The sequence below is a fragment of the Notolepis coatsorum genome (genome assembly GCF_963971535.1).
Source record: "Notolepis coatsorum genome assembly, chromosome: 13".
NCBI classification, from domain to species: Eukaryota; Metazoa; Chordata; class Actinopteri; order Aulopiformes; family Paralepididae; genus Notolepis; species Notolepis coatsorum.
Window position 1 is genome coordinate 61545990 of NC_140177.1, and position 22593 is coordinate 61568582.

At 45.6% G+C, this 22593-nt stretch overlaps 1 protein-coding gene across 1 annotated transcript in view; it reads left to right on the plus strand.

The window, feature by feature from the left end:
* Positions 1–10160: 10160 nt before the first annotated feature.
* The window catches only part of ppp1r7 (protein phosphatase 1, regulatory (inhibitor) subunit 7), a 33091-nt gene continuing 20658 nt past the window's right edge, over positions 10161–22593 (plus strand). Inside the window, exons 1-6 of the mRNA XM_084327885.1 lie at positions 10161–10239; positions 11897–11986; positions 12296–12351; positions 12491–12556; positions 12803–12933; positions 15161–15323. Of these exons, the coding sequence (XP_084184011.1) occupies positions 10200–10239; positions 11897–11986; positions 12296–12351; positions 12491–12556; positions 12803–12933; positions 15161–15323 (546 nt within the window). The 5' untranslated portion in view covers positions 10161–10199. The remainder of the gene's footprint in view (positions 10240–11896; positions 11987–12295; positions 12352–12490; positions 12557–12802; positions 12934–15160; positions 15324–22593) is intronic.

Sequence of the window (22593 nt, forward strand, 5' to 3'; positions counted from 1 at the left end):
CACGTGTTTACTAGGCCAGCTAGCGCGTGCTTCCTTGACTACTTCCTGTTCACCCAATAAGCATGCTTTTGATTGGCTGAGTCGCACAACGTCATTCAGTACCAACGCACGCAATTGGACCACGCAATTTCTAATCGTTGGCGCTATAATATTTACATCGAAATAACTTAAACAACCGTACGATTCCACTTGCACACTCTCCAGTTATATTAAGTTATATTAAGCACACGCTACGAATATTCATGAATATTTATCTTAGTTGACGTATATATATATTTACCTACCAAACTGCAGCATATCACATGCACAACGCCGTCAAGATCCACTGGTGCACACTCACAATAACGTTATGTTTCACAGAACACAGTTAAGATAAAAGTAATATAGCCAAAACGTTAGGTTATGACTATAACCAAGTTCTGTTAATTAGGGGTGACGCTTGGCATCACTACTGCACTATCTCGCGTACGTGCACGCGTACTGAATAAACCACAAATGTACCTCTAATACCAGTATTAGTCTGACCACACCCCTCATCAGCTTACCTTCATAAGCAGGTGTGTGGTCACCTGCTCTCCTCCTTCCCAAGCTTTCACCACAAGGTGAGGTCAAGGGCTGCAGCGGCCGTCTGATGCCAAGCGTCACCCCTAATTAACAGAACTTGGTTATAGTCATAACCTAACGTTCTGTTTCATTAGGGGCTCTGCTTGGCATCACTACTGCACAAAGGGAGGCCAAGCGGAGCCGCTGGCTGACAAATACACCCCGCTGACAGCCCCCCAAAACCATCAGAACAGGGAGGGCCGAGCCCCCCCGACCCCCCCTAATGGAGGGTATCCCCCCTATTAGAGGCTTCACGGGAAGGCGACGGACCCGACCGTGCGAAGAGGCACTCAAGCAACTTAACGCACAGGGTGAGCAGACCGTGGCTTGACCCCACGACTACACACACGCACAACCCGCATGCCACCCGGGAACGAACGGAGGAACAACCTCGTTACTGCCCCCAGAATCACGGGGTCAAGGGCAAACCCAACCCCGTGGCAAGGCCGTAGCAGCGGAGCGCGAAGGAAGACCCAGACCCACCAAAAGGACTGGACTCCCTGGAATGGGGGCCCGGAGAAGTCCATGATGCCAGCATCAAGACCCCACCAGGTGGGCACGTAGTGCCCCGCCCCCCACATCGCCAGCGTATTCGGACAAAGGCCCCCCAGTTACTGCACCTGGTAATCCCAGGCGGTATCCCAACCAAGTACTAACCAGGCCAGAACCTGCTTAGCTTCCGAGATCGGACGAGATCGGGCGTGTTCAGGTCGGTATGGCCGTAAGCCGAGCGGGCCCCGTCCCCCCAACAGTACACCGCCTGGCACATTAACCCTGCAGAACAGACAGTCAGCATGGCCGTAAGCACACAAAAAAGGTTAACCAACGGAAGCAGGCAGCGCACCGGGGAAAAACCAGGCAACAGGCTGTTAACCCTAGCCTGGAGACTGCGGACGAGACAGGCGCCAGAGGGGACAGCTGAACACAGCTGCCCCGGCGGAAGGGGCGTATGCTGGCGTTGTTGCATGACCAAGCCTCCATCTAAAAACCCCCACCCAGAGGGGTCGAGGCAGAGAAGGCTGACACGATTGGCAGACGTCATGAACGTGCAGGGGCACCCTCAAACGGTGAACCCGGGAGTTGACACTGCACCAACACACCAGGGAACCAACCACCTCGGTGTTACCCAATGCGGTGGTTGTTCCTATAACCCCTCAAGAAAAAACTCCAAAACACACCTGCGGGTATACACCGGCTATACCGCAGTACAAGTGTTTCAGTTTTCAAAAAAGGGTTAACCCAGGCCTACGGGTCGCAAACATCACTTCGGACCGGGCCTGGCGGTACGGGAAGCACAGGGTCACCAGAGGAGGTCAAAAAACCACCCCCACAGGCCCCTCTTCGCCATGCGTGAGAGAGGAGCGAAAAATAATGGAGAACCAGCCCCTAAGCACACCGTACTTGGTATTCCCAGGCGGTCTCCCAACCAAGTACTAACCAGGACCAACCTGTGTAGCGGCCGAGATCCGACGAGATCGAGCGCGTACAGAATGGCATGGCTGTAAGCCATGACGACAGTGCTGAGTAAAAACATACCCAACCAGGGTCTCCATAGCGCTTAACCCTGTGACACCCAGACCGACCTGGCATTTTTCCCCCTGAAAAAAGCCCAAGTCCCTCAGGGTACCAGAACAGCAGATCTGCATCCCCGGCGGACAACGGGTTCAACTGATCTGGACCAGCGTGACCAGAACCAGTCCCGTGCCCTAACCACGCCGACATGCCTACTCCAGGAGAAGGGCAGATATGCGTGTTGATCTTAACATGAAAAGAAGGCGCCACCCAGACGTTCGGACGAACCGCGCCTGGTGGCCCACCCCAAGGGCGTGAGACCCCACCACATATGTTCAGATCCATCCCGTCATCATCCCCCAGACATGAACGAGAATCCGTCGACAACCCACCCAGGTCATGGGATGTGGTCGTCGGAAGAGGAAAAACCCCCATCTCAGTTGCTTTATAAAAACGCTGTTTCAACCACAAGCAACCAAGGCGTGCCAGTCAATCGCCTGTTTACAGCGAGCTAGCACTATACGTGCGTCGGGACACACCCCCATCAATGAACAGGCTATTTAGACCTGTCATTGAATCCCCAAGGCGCCCAGGGGAACGACAAGAGGGGTGTGACACTCCCTAACTCCAACACTTCTGGAATAGAAAGAAGGAAGCATCAACAGTATGTATCCCAGTCTACACAGCCGGGGTAAAAAATGTTCACATTTTTACATCCCACCACCCTCCCATAGGAAAGAGACAGGGATCCCCAGAGAGACTTCCCACGCGAGCTGTACAGATTGAAAAGAATATATTGCACCTTGAGCCATGTATAAAACTGGTTTTAGGGCCTCCGGGGAAGAGGCACTGAACCCATACACACTCAATAAACGAATTGAATCGAATATACATACAATAGAAAAGGACCCTTCTAGAGGGTCCACTCACTTTGACAATCTGAGGAGGAAGGCTCTGTACTCTGATGGAGGCTTCCTCACATGGAAGAAGGAGTCCGAACTCACAGAAGGCCTGAATAGGCGCTTGGTGAGGAGGAGCCCTGACCACCCCCCCTGAAAACAGATCCATCACATGGACCTGAACAGCACACGGAAGTCCTACCAACAGAGACGCGCACGGTGACGTACTCTATGGCGGGGGAATTCCTGCGGTGCACACGCCCAATATACCAGGCCGTGGGACCAGGAACTCCCTCCCCCCCCCCCCCCCCCCCCCGTAACGTGCCGAACCGCCACGTGACGGGAACCTTGAAGGACAGGGGGTGTACCCCTGACCGACAGAACAATGGGGAGAGGAAAGGTTACCAGTTCACCCCTTTACGACCCCACACCCATGATACGATGTAACGACAAAAAGAGAATATGACACATAGTCAGCTCTATGAAGCGTTTCACAGCTCCACACAGCGCATGAGCTAACCTGCTATCTGATTTTTACTAAGGAAAAACACAGAATAGAGAGGGCTCTAAGAACCCCGGTCCAACATACACATGTGCTTCTGTGGCCAGTACAACCCAGTTGTAGGTCACATGACACACACAACCCATCATCACCTACAAAAAATGGCAAAAACACTCAACAGAGGAACGCCGTTTTTTTCACAATGAGAGAATACATCATTCTTGATTAGTATCGACCACAGGCCTTGCTAAGCACACATGACAGCAACCAAACCAATTTCCCTTTAGGAAATAAGTTTCTCCAGCAGATGTAGCACAACCTCAGCAATCAAGCTAAGAGTTACATCGTATCCCTACCACACAAAAGACACAATTAATGCACAACATGTCTGACAGGAGGATGAAAAAGTCCCCAGGGAACCGGGGGGGAAAACACAATCCTCCTATTTTACCCTCAATACGGCCAGTTAAAACAGGAAAACCACACTGTTCATTGTCATTACAGTCTGAGAAAGAACATTCTTTTACTCACTTGTCACCAAGCATAGCTTCATAGGTTAGTTACCTTAGTTGTGAGTACACGGCCGTGTTTCTCACACAACAACCAGATCATTACATCCCGTTTGCACGGAGAAGCTAACTGCCAGTGACAAAAACAGCTCACACATAACCCGCAACGTATCCTAAATGCATTGTAGCAACACACGTTTTGGGAAAAACACCGTTATTCACAATACATTTAGCAAAGTAAAACCAGAAGACGTGTTATGAGGTCTGGTCAACCCCGTTCCTACCCGGAACGCAGATCAGCGAAGTGCAGTCTCAAGACACCGTAGAAACACAGCCGTCCTGTGTTGTTCGATCCGGGCAGCGTCGCCGCTCTACCCGTCGCAACGGTCCCTTTGTTGATGCAATCCTTGCCGTCCTGGCTCAGGGTAGGGTCGACGAAAACATCCCCTGTCAAGGATGACGTCGTGGTCAAGAGTGTAAAACATGTTAAAATCAAAGCACGTTCAACAGAATAGCATCAAGCTAACGATCAGAAGCGAGCTCACGGCAGCGCGCGAGAAGCTAAGCTACCCCGCGCCAGGCCATGGCCATAGCAGCAAGCTAACGTTACCTAGCGACCACGACATGCTAGCCCCGCAGCTAACAGCTGACTGGCTAATAGAAGGCCCTAAGCAGGCCATGCAGCGATCCAGCAGGCTAACGCAGCAGTTAACAGCTGACTGGCTAACCGTAAGCTATGAACATGTAAACAATGACATAACACTCACCCAGACAGGCCGCCGTTCTGAACCTCTCCTCACTTTTTAAGAGAAAAGAGAAAACAAGATGTCAACACCGCTTCACAACGGTGACTTTACCACATCCGACGGAATCAGCACAGTACCAACTGGCCTGTGTAGCTGACTTTGAACATGAATCTGCCGCTATCGCACATTACATGCACATATCCCCTCGTGAAGGAATACTCTCATTTGGATATGAAAGATGGGGCCTTAACACGGTGACAGAGAGAATCCACTCGTCCAGAACACACAGGGATCACCAGTGTCAATGGTCGCGGCCCACTAGTTAAAACTATAATGGTCTTCAGACCAAGGTCTCCTGTCGCCTAGGTGGCTGAACAAAGGACCCTAGCCTGGGGCCGGTTTCCATAAACTTTGTCAAGTAGCCCCCATAGCACTAACAGACAAGTGGAGCCCGCCAGCAAACACTACTCACCCAACCTGGAACGCACCGCTTCTCACAACAGCGGCATGTCCGACAGTTCAGCTGTGGCCTGACAGGTTTCACCCCAACAAACACAGCAAGGAACTGCAGTTGAGAAGCATGCAGCGGCGTGCTCCCAATACGAAAACCGGTGGAGGGTTTTTAGAATGATCATCATCTTCCAGACACTCCAGTACGAAGACAATATCGCCGTATTTTCTCGAAAATAGTGAGAGAGAAAATAAAGATATGATGTCAACGTATCCTTGTTTCCCAAAGCTGCTCCTAAACCTTTCTTCCATCATGGTGTCAAGTGTGGGGATCTACCGAGGCACTTCTTCCTTGTGGTGAAAGCGAGAAGGAGGAGAGCAGGTGACCACACACCTGCTTATGAAGGTAAGCTGATGAGGGGTGTGGTCAGACTAATACTGGTATTAGAGGTACATTTGTGGTTTATTCAGTACGCGTGCACGTACGCGAGATAGTGCAGTAGTGATGCCAAGCAGAGCCCCTAATGAAACAGAACTTACTGTAAAGCACTCAGTAGAATCAAATCCGGGGGAACCAGACGTGCTGTTCTGAACAGCAGTTCACACTGAGAGAGTGCTCAGCTGCATGCTGGGACGTACGTCTGTTTAAATTGGGGGGGGGGGATTCGGATCGGTCCAACGTAATGACGACAAACAGCATACGTTGAACAGCATCCGTTGATTCAACATTTATTAGATATTGGCATTTCAATCATTAAAATGCAACCACAAAACAATATTGATTCAATGATATGTTTTCAACATTAGTCAATTGCTTTAGCGGTTAATGGGTGATTCAACATCAATCGTCGACCTTATGTAGCCAATTACTTAAATAGTTTCTTCACAAACATAGCCACAACACTGGTAAACAAACTACCCTCCCACTCAGGGCATTATGGGGTAGAACACATAGTAGCATACTACAAGAACCTAGGGGTCCACAAAGACGACTTCAAACTGGAAATGGTAACAACAGATGAGGTACTCAAAAAACTGAGCGCCCTCCAACCTAACAAGGCCACTGGCCATGACAACATCCCCTCCAAATTCCTCAGAGACTCAGCAGCCGCCATCACCCCAGTCATCACACACATAATAAACCTCTCCATAAAACAGGGACACGTCCCCAAGGACTTCAAAATCGCGAGAGTGACCCCTCTGCACAAAAAAGGCAGTAAATTAGACCCAGGCAACTACCGCCCTGTTTCTATCCTTACCTCCATCTCGAAAGTCATGGAAAAAATTGTATACGAACAGGTCGAAAAATACCTTGCGGAAAAAAATCTAATCTACGAATTCCAATCTGGCTTCAGAACATCCCACTCCACTGACACATGCCTTCTCTATTTAAACGACCACATCAAACAAGAGGTGGACGCGGGCAAATACTGCGGCATGGTCATGCTGGACCTACAAAAGGCCTTCGACACTGTCAATCACACCATTCTGATTGACAAGCTAAAAGCAATTGGTTTTGATAGTCTATCAGTGAGCTGGATGCAATCCTACCTGGAGGGGAGAGAGCAGATGGTGGAGGTAAACGGTACCCTATCCCCCCCCCTCACAGTAAGCTGTGGTGTTCCACAAGGAAGCATACTAGGTCCGCTACTGTTCCTAATTTATGCAAATGATATGTCGTCAGCTTGTGACTGCAACTTGTTCCTGTTTGCGGACGACTCAGCCCTGCTGGTCTCTGACAAGAACAAGTTACAGGTTGAAAAAACCCTCAGCTCAGAACTAGGCAAAATCTGCATATGGCTCGCTGATAACAAACTATCATTACACATGGGCAAAACAGAGTCCATTCTCTTCGTTTCAAATAACAAACTCAGCAAGACCGACGGCTTCTCAGTTACAGTGGGTGACAATATTGTCACGAGGAAAGAAGATATTACCTACCTGGGTTCCATCCTAGAGGCAAATCTTTCCTGTGACAAAATGGCATCCAATGTAATAAAAAAAGTCAACCAACGAACTCGATTCTTGTACCGGATCTCCTCACTGGTAAACAAGAATACTCTGAAGACTCTGGCAGGAGCACTCATTCAAGGGTACTACGACTATGCTTGCACCTCATGGTACCAAAGCACCTCAAAGGCGCTAAAAACAAAATTACAAACATCTCAAAACAAACTGGTCAGACTACTGCTTGACCTTACTCCTAGAACCCACCTCACCCCTGCCCACTTTGACAACTTAGGATGGCTTAGAGTAGACGACAGAATACAGCAACTTGCAATGGGCCTGGTCTACAAGATACACTACACGACCAAGGTACCCATGTACATGTCAAAATACTTCCCAAAGGTCAGTGAATACCACGATCACAACACCAGAGGGAGCTCCACAAATCATGTTAAACCCAGATTCGGCTCAAACAAGGGACTAAACACGTTTCGCAATTATGCCACATCAATGTGGAACGCCCTACCCAAAGCTGTAAAGGAATGTGAATCACTACCCACTTTCAAAAACACTCTCAAAAAACACCTACGGGAGACTGCAATTCGAAACTGGCCCCTGTAAATGTCCTAACACAACCCCCTCCAATGTACAGTAAATGACCAAGTATGGTCTTGTCAATATTCCAATGTACAGTTTTGTTTGTACAGTTGTACAGTGTACAGTGTCCCCCACCCACCCCTCCTACCCAACCCCCCCCCCCCACTCCTACCCAACCCCCCCCCCCCCCCCCCACCCAACCACCTCCAATGTATAGTCCCCCCCCCCCCCACCTACCCAATCCAATGTACAGTTTCTACGGCAAATGTATATACTTTTTTTTGTCTGGGCTCTCTTTGCATCACAAACAGTACTGTATTTACAAATATGGTATGTCATAAATATATAGATGTAGCAGTACTGTCTATCTGTATGTCATGTATGTCATATATGTTACGATGAATTGAAAATGGGGGACCCTGATGTAAACAAGACGAAAGTCTTTCTCTGGTCTGCATCCCCTTAACAATTGTATGTATTGAGCTGTACTGTACTGTACCCATTCTGCAATCTGTTAATAAAGTTTTCAATCAATCAATCAACCACTCAATCAATCAATCAATCAATCAATCAATCAATCAATCAATCAATCAATCAAGACTTTGCATAATAATAGGATACTGACAACCAAATACAAGCCCTGTAGGTGTGGTGGGGGGTTGCTTGATCTCCCGACTTCACTGGAAGGATGAGACAAGGTGTATCATCTGTTTTGTGCGCAACAGAGGGAACATGTATGCGCGTGCACGCGTGCGCGGGCGTTTGGCCTTCGCCCATATTACGACTGCACCCCTGAATACATGTATATTATCGCGACGCGATTCACTCGCTGTCAACTGTACTTTACATATTATGGAATACATGTATATTATCGCGACGCGATTCACTCGCTGTCAACTGTACTTTACATATTATCCAAACGAGGACAACGCAGCTGTCAACTGTACTTTACATATTATGGAATACATGTATATTATCGCGACGCGATTCACTCGCAACGCCATAATGTTATTTCCCTGTACATTGTAACGATAACACAACGCAGCTGTCAACTTTACTTTGTAACATTGTTTTTTCGGTCATTCATAAAATTGATTGAATGAAATTGATTGAATGAAAATAACAGATTGCAGAATGGGTACAATACATTACGGCTCAATACACACAATTGTTAAGGGGATGCAGACCAGAGAAGTGAATTTCCTGTGAAAAAACATTTATTTTTTACAGTACGTTACACACACAAATGGTACCTCGGCGCGGCTGAATAACAGTAGCAGTGATCGCCTGCTGCGTCCATCGCGTGTATGTGATTAATATGATTAATATGAACCAAAGAATATGAACCAAAGCGTGATTAATATGAACCAAAGCGTGTTAATATGTGTCGAACCAAGCGGGGATCTCATGCGCATGCGCGCGCGAGCACCTCGCGAGCACCTGGGCGAAGGAAAAGGAAATGCGCATTACCGTACTGGCGTGCGGGGAAGAATGCGGAAGCGTTCTGCGACTCTTCCGCTGGGATTAAGCTACACGCGTCCGCCTATCGGCCCTATCCCATCTCGAACTCGAACACACCTACTGACTCGTCGCACCGGCCGGCACTTATATCACCTAGACTTTGCATAATAATAGGATACCGATAGGCGATAGCATAACAACGGACTCCTCTGAGAGTTAATAAAGTAGTCTACCGCCTCTCCACCAGCGTCATTGAGTCCTCGGAGCAGCCGCCCAGCTCCGGCGGGGAGTCGCTGAAGGAAACTGTCCTTCTGCTTCTGTAAACTAACTCTAAGTTACATTGTTAATTTAGTTTGTATTTACTTTTCTAGTTTAAGTTAATCCAATTAAAGAAATTGTAACTACAATTACATTTAAAACATTTATGCATAATACTCATCTGTTCTGTGCGCGTGCGCGGGAGCGCGTGTGGCGTTTGGGCATTGCCCATATTACGACTGCACCACTGGTTACGATGAATTGAAAATGGGGGACCCTGATGTAAACAAGACGAAAGTCTTTCTCTGGTCTGCATCCCCTTAACAATTGTATGTATTGAGCTGTACTGTACTGTACCCATTCTGCAATCTGTTAATAAAGTTTTCAATCAATCAATCAATCAGCAAGTTGCACCCTTACTTAAAATGCATTATGAATTGAAAATGGGGGACCCTGATGTAAACTAGACGAAAGTCTTTCTCTGGTCTGCATCCCCTTAACAATTGTGTGTATTGAGCCATACTGTATTGTACCCATTCTGCAATCTGTTAATAACATTTTCATTCAATCAATCAATCAACGGTGTGAAGCGTATAATCAGAGGAATAAGAAGCTGGTTGTCGCCCTCTTGTGTCGGAACAGCAGTAGTAGGCTCCATGCCAGATGCTCCTCCACGGGATTGGCTGAGCGGTTGTCAGGAGTGTTTACAGGAAACATGGCTACCTTGTCTGCTGGAGAGCCTCAAGAAATGGAAGGTGAGTGGACACAACAATGTTATTATTTCCTTATTGTGTTGATTAAATCGACATTTATTTAGACAAAAATCTCATTATGTATCTGAGTGCATCCAGTGATCTACTCTAAGCTAGCTTAGCTAGTTACTGCCCACACCTCTATTCTTTGCTAGCCAGTTTAGCTGTATGCTAACAACAAGCCTCGTTGGCTTGTTTAATTAACACATCTTTCCATTTAACTTACGTTACCTGTCAGTACTAATGGCCAGATTGCTGTCTGTATATATTTGACAATCCATATTGTCAAAGTGGTTTGTCGTTTTTACGAGCTCCAGTAATCTAGCGTTATCTAGCCAATGTTAGCCATGCTAGCTAGTTACGTTAGATCCTACCTAGTTCGCTAGCCCACAGAGGCAATGTCACGATGAGGACCAGCTCCGTGCTACAGGGACAGACTGTAGCACACAGACGGGTTCACACATGGCTAGATGAGGACTAGCGATTCTAGGCCGGCTAACTAAACAGTTCGATTTAGACTAACGTAATACGTAATGCTGCTGACTATATCGTGACGTAATTCTAGTATATTATAAATGTGTTCTAAATTGTCTGGTTCACCATGCTATTGCAACTCCAAATTTGGCACAGGATGATTCCTGGACATGACTTTTCCTGACACTTCCACCGTTTAGCGTTGTATCAGGCCTAGTTCTGATCCGTCAGCCTTTTGCTAAATGTCACACTTGTCAGATTGATTATTGATTGATTGATTGATAACGTTATTAACAGATTGCAGAATGGGTACAATACAGTGCAACTCAATACAAACAACTGCTAAGAGGATGAAGACCAGAAAAAAGACTTTGATTGATTGAAAAGTTTATTAACAGATTGCAGAATGGGTACAGTACAGCTCAATACATACAATTGTTAAGGGGATGCAGACCAAAGAAAGACTTTCGTCTTGTTTACATCAGGGTCCCCCATTTTCAATTCATCATAACATATATGACATACATGACATACAGATAGACAGTACTGCTACATCTATACATTTATGACATATCAGATTTGCAAATACAGTACTGTTTGTGATACAAAAAGTGTCCAGAAAAAGAGTGTATATACATTTGACGTAGAAAACTGTACATTGGAGGAGGTTGGGTGGGTGGGTAGGGGCTGTACATTGGAGGTGGGGGGGGGGGGGACACACACTGTACACTGTACATTGGAATACTGACAAAGCCATACATGGTAATTTACTGTACAACTGGGTTAGGACATTTGTTAGGACAGTTTTGAATTGCAGTCTCCCGTAGGTGTTCTTTGAGAGTGTTTTTGAAAGTGGGTAGTGATTCACATTCCTTTACAGCTTTGGGTAGGGCGTTCCACATTGATGTGGCATAATTGCGAAACGTGTTCATCCCTTGTTTGAGCCGAATCTGGGTTTAACATGATTTGTGGAGCTCCCTCTGGTGTTGTGATCGTGGTATTCACTGACCTTTGGGAAGTATTTTGACATGTACATGGGTACCTTGGTCACGTAGTGTATCTTGTAGACCAGGCCCATTGCAAGTTGCTGTACTCTAGTAGTCTGTCGTCTACTCTAAGCCAGATACTAGCTGCACAGCTAAGTTGGTGAAGTGATGCATCCCCCTTCACTGTCTCCTGTATGTAGTGGACCGAAGGGGTGAATCTGAGGAGTCTGGCGATGATGAGACGCGTAGGAAGAGTATCAATGGCGACACCAACCAGCCCGCTACCACAGGTAACTACAGTATGTCTTTCTAATATGGAGCGATGAATAAGAGTGTGAGACTTGGTCTATTGCTCACGGTAATAAGATTCATAACAGCTTTTGTCCAAATTATCCTTACATTAAAATTGCATAACAATCATCTTTGTTGAAAATACACAAGGTGGTTGGTAATACAAGTCTTAGACCGTTTCATCCAGATACCGTCACGATTTCATCAAAACATCTGGCTTTTTTTTGTACATGCAGAGACCATTATGATTATTAGGTTAATGCAATGGCTGACATTAATCCTATAGTCTATTCTTGGCCTCGTCATAGGTAAAGAGGAGTCTCCTGTGGATATGGATACCATAACCCTGGACCCAGAGGAAGAGGTGAGAAAATGGTTTTGAGATAACCTTACTTTCTTTCAGTCAGCAATCACAGACCATGTACCAACTGGTATGCTTCTAAATTACATGGAGGTCACTGCTTTTTGTCAACATTAACCATTTGCCAATGACTTCTTCCTAGGATGTTGATCTTGTGCACTGTCGTATTGGAAGGATTGAAGGATTGGAGGTGTTACTGAAAGCTAAAGTAAGTAATTGTGCCACTGCTACTGCCACTCTCTCAATGATAGCATTGTTGTATTTACGGCCTGGGAATGTTCATTTGTTTGTGACCCATCACCCGACAAGGAAAAACTGGTGCAAATTTGAGTTTTGGCCTCCAGTTGCTCTTGCTTAATCCTATTTGAGCAAATAAAGAAATTGTAAGATAATAAGATTGTGTTCAATATTTTCTTCATCTGTGTGTGTGTGTTTTGTGTGTGTGCTTGTGCAGACACTTTCTTTACGACAGAATCTCATCAAAAAGATAGAGAACCTCGACAGCCTAACCTCACTACGGGAACTGGATCTCTATGACAATCAGATCCGCAAACTGGAGAACCTACAGAACCTCACAGAAGTCGAGTGAGTCTGAAAGGAACGGAACACCTACAGACTAAGGGTGGAAATCACCAGAGAGCTCCTGATATAGTCTCGTACTTCCCAGACCTTTCTTTATATTGTGTTTAGCACTGTACTAGTGCAGAAGAAAGGTCTAGCTAAACCCACTAGCATTTAGGAATAGAGGGGGTGGAAACATTCCAGCTTGATTGAATTTCTTGAACTAATCACACAGTCGTCTTGGTGGGGTGGGATTCTGACTGAGAATTGGCTAATGAAGGAGTTAAAGCCATTTAACCTATTTCACATCACAAAAATGCAGTCCGTATTAAGTGATGTGTTTTCTTTTTTAAATCTAGCCAAGTGTAAAGACCCTAACCCTATCAAAACAGCAGTCAAAGTGTATATTTTCAGCACTACGTTTGTTTACCAATTTTAAGTGTTATTAGCGAAATAGGAGCGTATAAAAATCTCTGCTTATTGCACCGGTAAAATGGACAGGAAGCCGCCATGAAATTGTTGTAGTCCTAGGAAAAAGGAGACCCAGGGCTTTCGATGGACGTCTAAATTTCATAAAACTACACTACCCAGCTCACACCAGCCGCAGACAAATGCAGGCCAACCATTTTTCTCTTACAAATATTGAAGTGAAAATGATGTTTATATCTCACGGGTCGAACAAACCTCAACGTTCTTGCCATAAAATACAACGTATATTTATTGTTTCTTTACCTTACTGTGAACGTCTAGGAAAAAAACGCATCTCAATCCGGTAAAAATGGGTGGAGCTATGGACGTTATACAAAAGTAACTGTACAGTAGATTTCTTTCACGATCTTTGCTGCCCTGTATCGGAGCGCCTGGTGGTACTAAATCCAGATTTACCTCTGCCATTGGAAAGAGGAGATTTGGGCTGATCCATAGATGTATGACTTGGCCATAATAAGGTAATTTATAAGCCTAATATTCTTTATTCTATATTAATATTTCAAATATGTGTCTGGATGGCAAAATTTAGTACTGTATCTACAAAAACCCCTGTAAATCATCTGCCCTTTGTTCATTTGCTTAGATTTTTACTACACTTGATCTCAAGAAGGTGCTGAATTTCACTGACCAACAAATTCACTTTTGGGCAATATTGGCATGGTGTTATTCACCGTCAAAGATGGAAAAAGAAAACTAATAATAATAATTTATATTCTCCTTTGGTTCATTACAATTTACTCAAAGCATAATAACCGACACAATATTTCTGACACTGGGAATACATTCCCTGAGGTCCATAGATACCAAGAACATGCAAACGGACCTTTTAGAAGTGGAGTAATCTTCCATTTAATTGGGTATGTACTTTTAGGCTGAAAATATGGCTAGGGCTTAAGAGGATTGATTGATTGAAAATTGTATTAACAGATTGCAGAATGGGTACAATACAGTACGGCTCAATACACACAATTGTGAAGGGGATGCAGACCAGAGAGACTTTCGTCTTCTTTACATCAGGGTCCTCATTTTCAATTCATGATAACATTTATGACATACACAACAGAGTTTCAAAAAGAGAATATATACATTTTAGGGGGAGGAAACTGTACAGTGGGGGGGGGGTTTGGACATTTACCGGGGCCAGTTTCGAATTGCGGCCTCCCGTAGGTACTCTTTTACAGCGGTTTTGAAGGTGGGTAGGGATTCACATTATTTTACGGCTGTGGGTAGGGCGTTCCACATTGTTGTGGCATAATTGCGAAACGTGTTTAGTCCCTTGTTTAAATAAGGTTAACACATTATTTTAGTCGGATATCCTGATACGACATTATCACAATACTTGGCCCATGCTGTGACATTAATGTCATTTTTATTGTTGTGAATCGATACTACACTATATCACAGTTTATCACTCAATCTTTTTTCATTTGACCATAATAAAAAGGTGAAATAATATTAATTTGGGGAATAAAATGTAAAGAAATGTGAAAATCCAAAAAAAGTGAAAATCCATGATCCAGTTAATAGATACAATTGATTGCCTTCCAGACTTTCTAGCAGTTATTCAATCTTTGAATTAAAAACTATAGTAAAGACACAGTGAAAATTATCAGTATGGCCACAACAGAATCCATACAATTTTTAATTGGTAAATTATTGTGACATTATCCAATGTCAATATATAACTGACGTTTTAGGACCTAGAAAGTTATTCCCAGGAATGCCACTTTTGAATGTGTGTATTTGCTGACTTGATTGGCAGGCAACTCGATGTCTCCTTCAACATCCTGAGGAGGATCGAGGGTCTGGAGCGGTTGACTCAGCTGAAGAAACTCTTCCTGCTTCACAACAAAATCGGCTCAGTCGCCAACTTGGAGCATCTCACAGGCCTAGAGATGTTGGAGCTGGGATCCAACCGCATCAGGGTGAGACGGGGGCCAGTGAGACAGGGGCCAGTGAGACGGGGGCCAGTGAGACAGGGGGCCAGTGAGACAGGGGCCAGTGAGACAGGGCCCAGTGAGACGGGGCCAGTGAGACGGGGGCCAGTGAGACAGGGGGCCAGTGAGACGGGGGGGGGGGGGGGCAGTGAGACAGGGGCCAGTGAGACGGGGGCCAGTGAGACGGGGACCAGTGAGACGGGGGGGGGGGGGGGGGGGGGCAGTGAGACAGGGGCCAGTGAGACGGGGGCCAGTGAGACGGGGGCCAGTGAGACGGGGGGGGCGGGACGTTCTTATGTGATTACATTGTTCCTACTAGAGTTGTGCTGCTAAATTCACTTTCAGTTCAATCAATTCAAAATGTAAATAGAAACTGCAATACATTCATTCTTATATTGGTTAGACATGACAACCTTCTCATAACAAAGGTTTTCAGTATATTCTGACGCCTACATAGACCGAATTTAGTATTTTCTTTAGGGGGGGGCTTCTTTAGGGGGAGATGGCAGGTAAACACTATATGCTACATAGAATCATCTGAAAACTGGGAACCTGAAGATAATTTTACATGCAGCCCAGCATTGCAAGTTTATAAATCTGTAATACACATTGTGTTTTGGTTAGGCACCAGAGTGTATATGGGCTTAGAACATTATGATCAAAGCTTATGATGGCCATTCCCATGCTCAATTATGTTATTAATTATTAAGCTATTGCAGCAATTTGGGGGTTGATACAATTTGTTACACCAATTTGGTGCAACATTTAACCATTTTGACCACTCAAGAATTGATATATATATATATATATGACGCATACATGGTCCAAAATACCACGTTAAGACACCAAGAAAATGCATGCAGAGATTTAGTATCAAAAACCTTTAAAGGTCCAGTGTTTTGCTATTCCTTTCACTATTTGGGAAATGTTACACAATTCCTGTGAGTCTATGGACTCATTGTTTTGTATTTCTAATCAAGTACTCTAAAGCAGCATTTTTCCACTTCAAGATTTCAAGCTGTTTTGGGCTGGGCTCCGCCCATACTCGCAAAGCGCTTTGAGTGACAGTCACCCACAGTCTGCACTGGCAGACAGAGAGAGACATACTGTAGAAAGATTGAGGGGGATACTAATTAATTTCGCCGCAGGGGGCATAATCCCATCGGACAATGCATTGGTAACTTGTTTCAAATGACAATATATACCCCTGTGAATATTATTGCACGGATCGGAATACGGGCAATGATATTTTGCAGCAGATTGACAGTGATATGCGAGTGCTCCCGACTGCGTGTGTGTTTCCCCGTGAGTGCGTACGGTGTGTGTGGGGTGCTCCGTGTCCCTCTCTCTCTCTCTCCCTCGCTCGCTCGTCACGGTCTGTGTACCGACTGCGTGTGTGTTTCCCCACACTCGCACGGTTGGGGAGTGTCTGTAATGCTCCGTGTCCCTCTCCCTCTCCATCTCTCTCTCGCTCACTCGTTCTCTGCTCTCTCTGTCGGCACCTGCGCCACGTCAACCCGTTTGAGGAAGTGTCAGTATTTCCACTCGCTCTGTTGTTGAGTGCGCTACACAACCATAGAGGGAGCGTTAGTTATGCAGATCAGCTCCTTGCTACGTAGGATAGCGAGTCAAATCAGAATGGCTTGGTTCACTGGGGGAGGATATTGTCTCAACTGAATTGGAGCAATCCGCCAAAATGAGAATTAGAGACACAGACTCCATTGATACAAACCACCATTGCTAGAAAACAATGCTAAACACTGGAAAATGCTATTTATAAGACAGGGGACCTTTAACATAGGTTTCTGTAAGAATTGCATTTTCAGTGATTGGATGGCGAGCACTTATTTTCTGGAAATCGCTCAGAAACCTCCCCATATTTCGAATAAACCCAGGCAAGCCATACATTCCCTGAATGCCCTCTGTCTCTAGTTTCTAGTTTTAAAGTGACATGAGGCTGTGATTATACTAGAGGTCACAGCAGGTCATTTTATACAGTGAGGTCAAGTTAAGTCTCACTACAATGAAATGGCTAGTGGCTACTATGATGACTAACATCATCTCGCATGAATACAATTTGGCTCATTGGATCCATAAGATCCCAATTCATGCAATTCCAAGACAGTTTAGGCCCCCCAGTATGTAAAAATGGCCAAATACACAATCTTTAGAATAGGTGGAAATAACACATTTGTACTGCATGTTTTTTGCTCAAAACTGCATGGAATTAGCATGTAAAGAGGAGACTTGGGAGCTCTTTTTTGTCCCCTTCCCGACTAGCTATCTACCAATGGATACCTTAAAGCATGCACACACTACATGACTTTAAGGGCACCTTCACACCAGCCTTGTTTAGTCCGGTTGAATCGAACCCTGGAGCGTTTACCCCACCCACACAGTAATCAAACACAGTCATCAAACTCGGGTCCGCACCAAACAACCACACCCTGGTCCCAGCGTTTCCGTTAGCCGGTAATTACCGGTATTTGACCGGCAAAATCTGTTGAAGTCCGACATATTTAATCTCTCCGGTCTTAATGTCCGGTGAAAATAATTCCCTGAGTCTAAGCACAATTTGATTATTTGAATTGTATTAAAATAGGCTAAAATTAAATAGCCTATGCGATGAACGAAACAATCATTACATTTGTTTCATCGTTGCTTCTAATAATGACAACGACGTTGTCAGCGAGAGCTTGGTGCTGGGTGTGCGAACTTTTGTGAAGCTGCAGAGCCGGAGCAGCAGCAGCACAATGCAGTACTCCAGCAGTACTCCAATTCAGCCATTAGGCTTGTTCAAGATGGATTTCGGTTTGCCTCGACTAGTAGACGAGAGTAGCCGAGTGAAGCCGGGGGAGGAGTTAAGAGGGCGGACACTGCCGATTTCACGAGAGCCTCTCGCCTAGTCTCGCGCGGCAGATACGCTTTCACGTCACCACACACACATTACACACCTGTCCAGCTCGTTACAATGCGATGGCCGTGTGCAAAATTAGATCAGATTCAAATGTACAGCACACCCTATACTGCTACAGTGGAATATACTATTCATATACCATAATGTATACCATCTTGTTGCGTGCTCCTGGCCGCACGCACAACACACTGCTGTGTGTGTGTGTCTGACAGCTTGAAGTTTATCATGATGATATGATGATAAGTTGATAACGCATAACATAATAAAGTTTTCAATCAATCAAACGTCTCATAACTCCCTGGCTGTCACATGGCTGGTGACTGACAACTTTTCTGAGCCAATAGGCGCTTTGCGCGACCGTAGCAAGTCGCTTCCCAGCCGGGAGCAGCCGGCTGAGAGGTACTGTGGAGCCTCGCTCTGAATGCTGCGCGCGGCTCGCTCCCGCGGGAGTTCCGCGCCTCGCCTCGTCAGATTTTCAGAGCAAATCGGACAACATTCTAACCGTCATGCAACGCGCTTGGCGAGGCCGTAGTAAAACCTGCGCAGATCTGCGTCCGCCTATCCCATCTTGAACAAGCCTATTTTCAATTCAATGTTGGGTGGGGGGCGCTACTGTGCGGTCCCCAGAAAAGAGCCAATAACAGCTGAATCTGCTGCTCTGCATCGACATACTCTCGCAAATAAGTCATTGGGAGGTGGAGAGAGAGAGAGTCGTCACGCAAACCCACGATAATGTTGCCGTCTCTCTCTGCCAAATTTCTCAGTTCTTCGCTTGATATAATTAATACAAATGTCCAATATAACGGAATTCGTTAGCTCATAAAAATGTGATTATAACAGACTGTTGTTTATTAATGTCGGGCGACTGCCCACAGACACCTATTTGATTTAAAGTCGGCAGCAGCACAAGTCTCGGGACTTATTTTATTTGGAATATAATGACTTTATACGCAAAAGTAGCCTAGTTTTAAGTAAAAATATTATAAATCTACATGCCTTGATGATGTCATTCTTTTGTTTTGTTGTCATTCTTTTGCCTAGCAATTGTTTTTAAGCTCAATAAACTCTGACCGGAATTTCTCTCATTTGACCGGTAGATTGAAATCTACCGGACACTGAGGCCGGCAACAATTCTTTCTAACGGAAACCCTGCCTGGTCCGCCTGTTTGAGGAGGTCTTTGTCCGCTTCCAAGTGAACCCTGGAGTGGTTCTTTTGAGGTGTGAATGCAAACCAAACCGAAAGCAGGAAAATACCAGAGAAATCTTGCATGTAATGAAGCTGATTGGGCTGTCATCATCGCCTACCAGCCCTGACTGGGGGTAGAGGATGCTGTCATCTACCTGCTGAACTGAGCCTACACTCACCTAGACAAGCCGGGGAGCACTGTGAGAGTCATGTTCTTTGATTTCTCCAGTGCTTTTGATACCATAAGGCCTGGGCTGCTGGGTGAGAAGTTGGAGGCGATGCAGGTAGAGGCCCCCCTGGTGTCCTGGGTTGTTGACTATCTGACGGGCAGACCACAGTACGTGCGCCTACGGAGCTGTGTGTCAGACAGACTGGTCAGCAACACCGGGGCCCCGCAGGGGACAGTCCTCTCTCCCTGCCTCTTCACCGTCTACACCAACGACTATCGGTCAGTCCTGTCACCTTCAGAAGTTTTCTGATGACTCTGCGATAGTGGGATGTATAAAGGACGTCGATGAGAGGGAATACCGGGAACTGGTAGTGGACTTCGTCACATGGTGCGATAAAAACCACCTGCAGCTAAATGTGGCGAAGACCAGGGAACTGGTGGTGGAGCTGGGAAGGAGGAGGAGTGCACCTGTGACCCCCGTTTCCATCAGGGGAGTCGATGTGGACATGACTGAGGAGTACAAATATCTCGGTGTGCACATCGACAACAAACTAACGGGTCAAAACACGTAGAGGCACTGTACAAGAAGGGCCAGAGCCGACTACTTCCTCAGAAGGCTGAGATCCTTCAATGTCTGTATGAGGATGTTCTATGAGTCGTTGGTGGTGGGCGCCTTCTTGTACGCTGTGACCTGCTGGGGCAGCGGACTGAGAGCAGGGGACACAAACAGGCTGGATATGGGGCGGTCAGGTGGCGTAGCAGAGATTGTGCTCGTCACCAATGCAAGAGGCTGCGGTCTCGACTCCCGGAGAGTCAGCATTGCCTTGGCTCGGGCTGATCACTATACTAACTCGTTTGGCTGAGTTAGGGGGAGGGGAGCCGTGGGTGGGTCCTGGGCGTTGTGGACAGCGACCCCTATAGTTCGGTCGGGGCGCCTGCTCAGCAAGGGTAGGATCTGGAGAGAGGTAGTGCGACCTTCCACACGTTACACTCTCCCGGTGAGAATCTGCGCGGCCAGGCTGGCTGCCGGCTGGCTGCACATGCGACGGAGGAAAGCATGTGACAGTCTCCGGCCTCTCGGACCAACAGTAGGGGAAAGTGCGCAACAACCAGGAAGGGGGTTGGGAATTGGCATAACGACTAACAGTGGGATGGGAGAAAAATCGGAAAAAGGAGGGGGAAAAAGATAATAAAAAAATAAAAAAAAATAAAAATAAAAAAAACAGGCTGGATAAGCTGGTCAGGAAGGCCAGTAGCGTGGTTGGGGTGGAGCTGGACTCTCTAGAGAGGGTGGCGGAGAGGAGGATCCTTGCTAAGCTCCAGGCTATCAGGGAAACCCCTCCCACCCACTATACACAGACTTGGCTGACAGGAGGAGCATGTTCAGTGCTAGGCTCACACTACCTAAATGCAGCACTGAATGGCACAGGAAGTCCTTCATTCCGACAGCCATCAGACTATACAATGCATCACTGCCTCACTGCATCACTGAGCACAGAGTGACAGTTACCATCTTCCTGGACTCTTACTTTTGAAACAACACTGTGCAATATTACACTTACTGTAGACTTTAGTATATTTTTACTGTATTTATCTATTGTATATTTTATTCTGTTCTTATTCTTAGGCAATTTGTTTTGTTCTTATTCGTGACTTGTTCTGTCTAAATGTTTAATGTGAGCGATTTGCAGTGTCAAATTTCCCTCGGAATAATAAAAGTATTTCTATTCTATTCATATATCTATAACATTATTTTCACAGCTGGTATTGTTGGAAATAGCCAAATAATGTTGTGTTACTTACTAAACAAATACCTTGAAAGCACAAGGCAAGGTTTTAGCAGATTCTCTTTTGCTCTGAGAGAATTAACTGTCATTATTTTTAGTCTGGGTCTAGTTTCTATTAGGGATGTCCGATATTATCGGCCGACCGATATTATCGGCCGATATCGGCAGTAAAATGTGATATCGGAAAATATCGGTATCGGTAAAAAAAAAAAAAAAAACAATAACAATATTTGTTATATATATATCCAGTGAAATGATTAGTTACCTGAAATTATTCAGTTTTTTTGGGGGGGGGGGGAACCCTGCATATATCGGTATCGGTTGATATCGGAAATTAAGAGTTGGACAATATCGGAATATCGGTATCGGTAAAAAAGCCAATATCGAGCACCCCTAGTTTCTATCCATGCAACAGCCACTGCCCGCTCTCTGTGTCGGTCTCTCTCTCCACTCGTTATTATGTTTTATTTTCAACAATACAACATCAACGTTAATATTAACAATAATAATAATGACAAGACAATAATAAATACTTACAAATCAAAACTTAACTTGACTAATAAATACAAATGACAAAATATCAAATATACCAAGTAAAATAAATAAATAAACACCCCAAACAACACCGAAGACATTAGACCCCAGACCGCCGGATCCCCCAGGACCAACATCCCACCCCACCCCAACCACACGAGCAGTCGATATCTCCAAATAAATAACATCCAGCAATGTTAGGGAACAGTTAATTACCATGTGTTTCTCAGGTTCTTTCCATCTCATAGCGATAAGCTTTTTGGCTGCTGTAACGCCTGCCAGAATAATTATTTTCTGTTGTATGGATGTTGGTAGTGAAGATATATCGTTTAGAAGTAACGTTGCTGCCTTGAGTGGAATAGATATATTACAGATGCCCGAGAGTTTAGCTGCTATAGATTTCCAAAAATGGGCCACTGGTGGGCAATCCCAGACCATATGCATATATACGTGCCGGTGGCTCTTAGAGAGCATAAATTACACTGGGAGTCGGCCACCAGTCCCATGGCAAACAGTTTCCTAGGTGTGAGATACGTTGTATGAATATAATTCAAATTAATTGGTGGTGATTAGGGTTGCGGGAGGCTAATATAGCATTTGTCCAAACGTCGTCCCAGTCAAACTCGGGGTCTAACTCTGGGATGTCCCCTCGCCAGACTGTATCT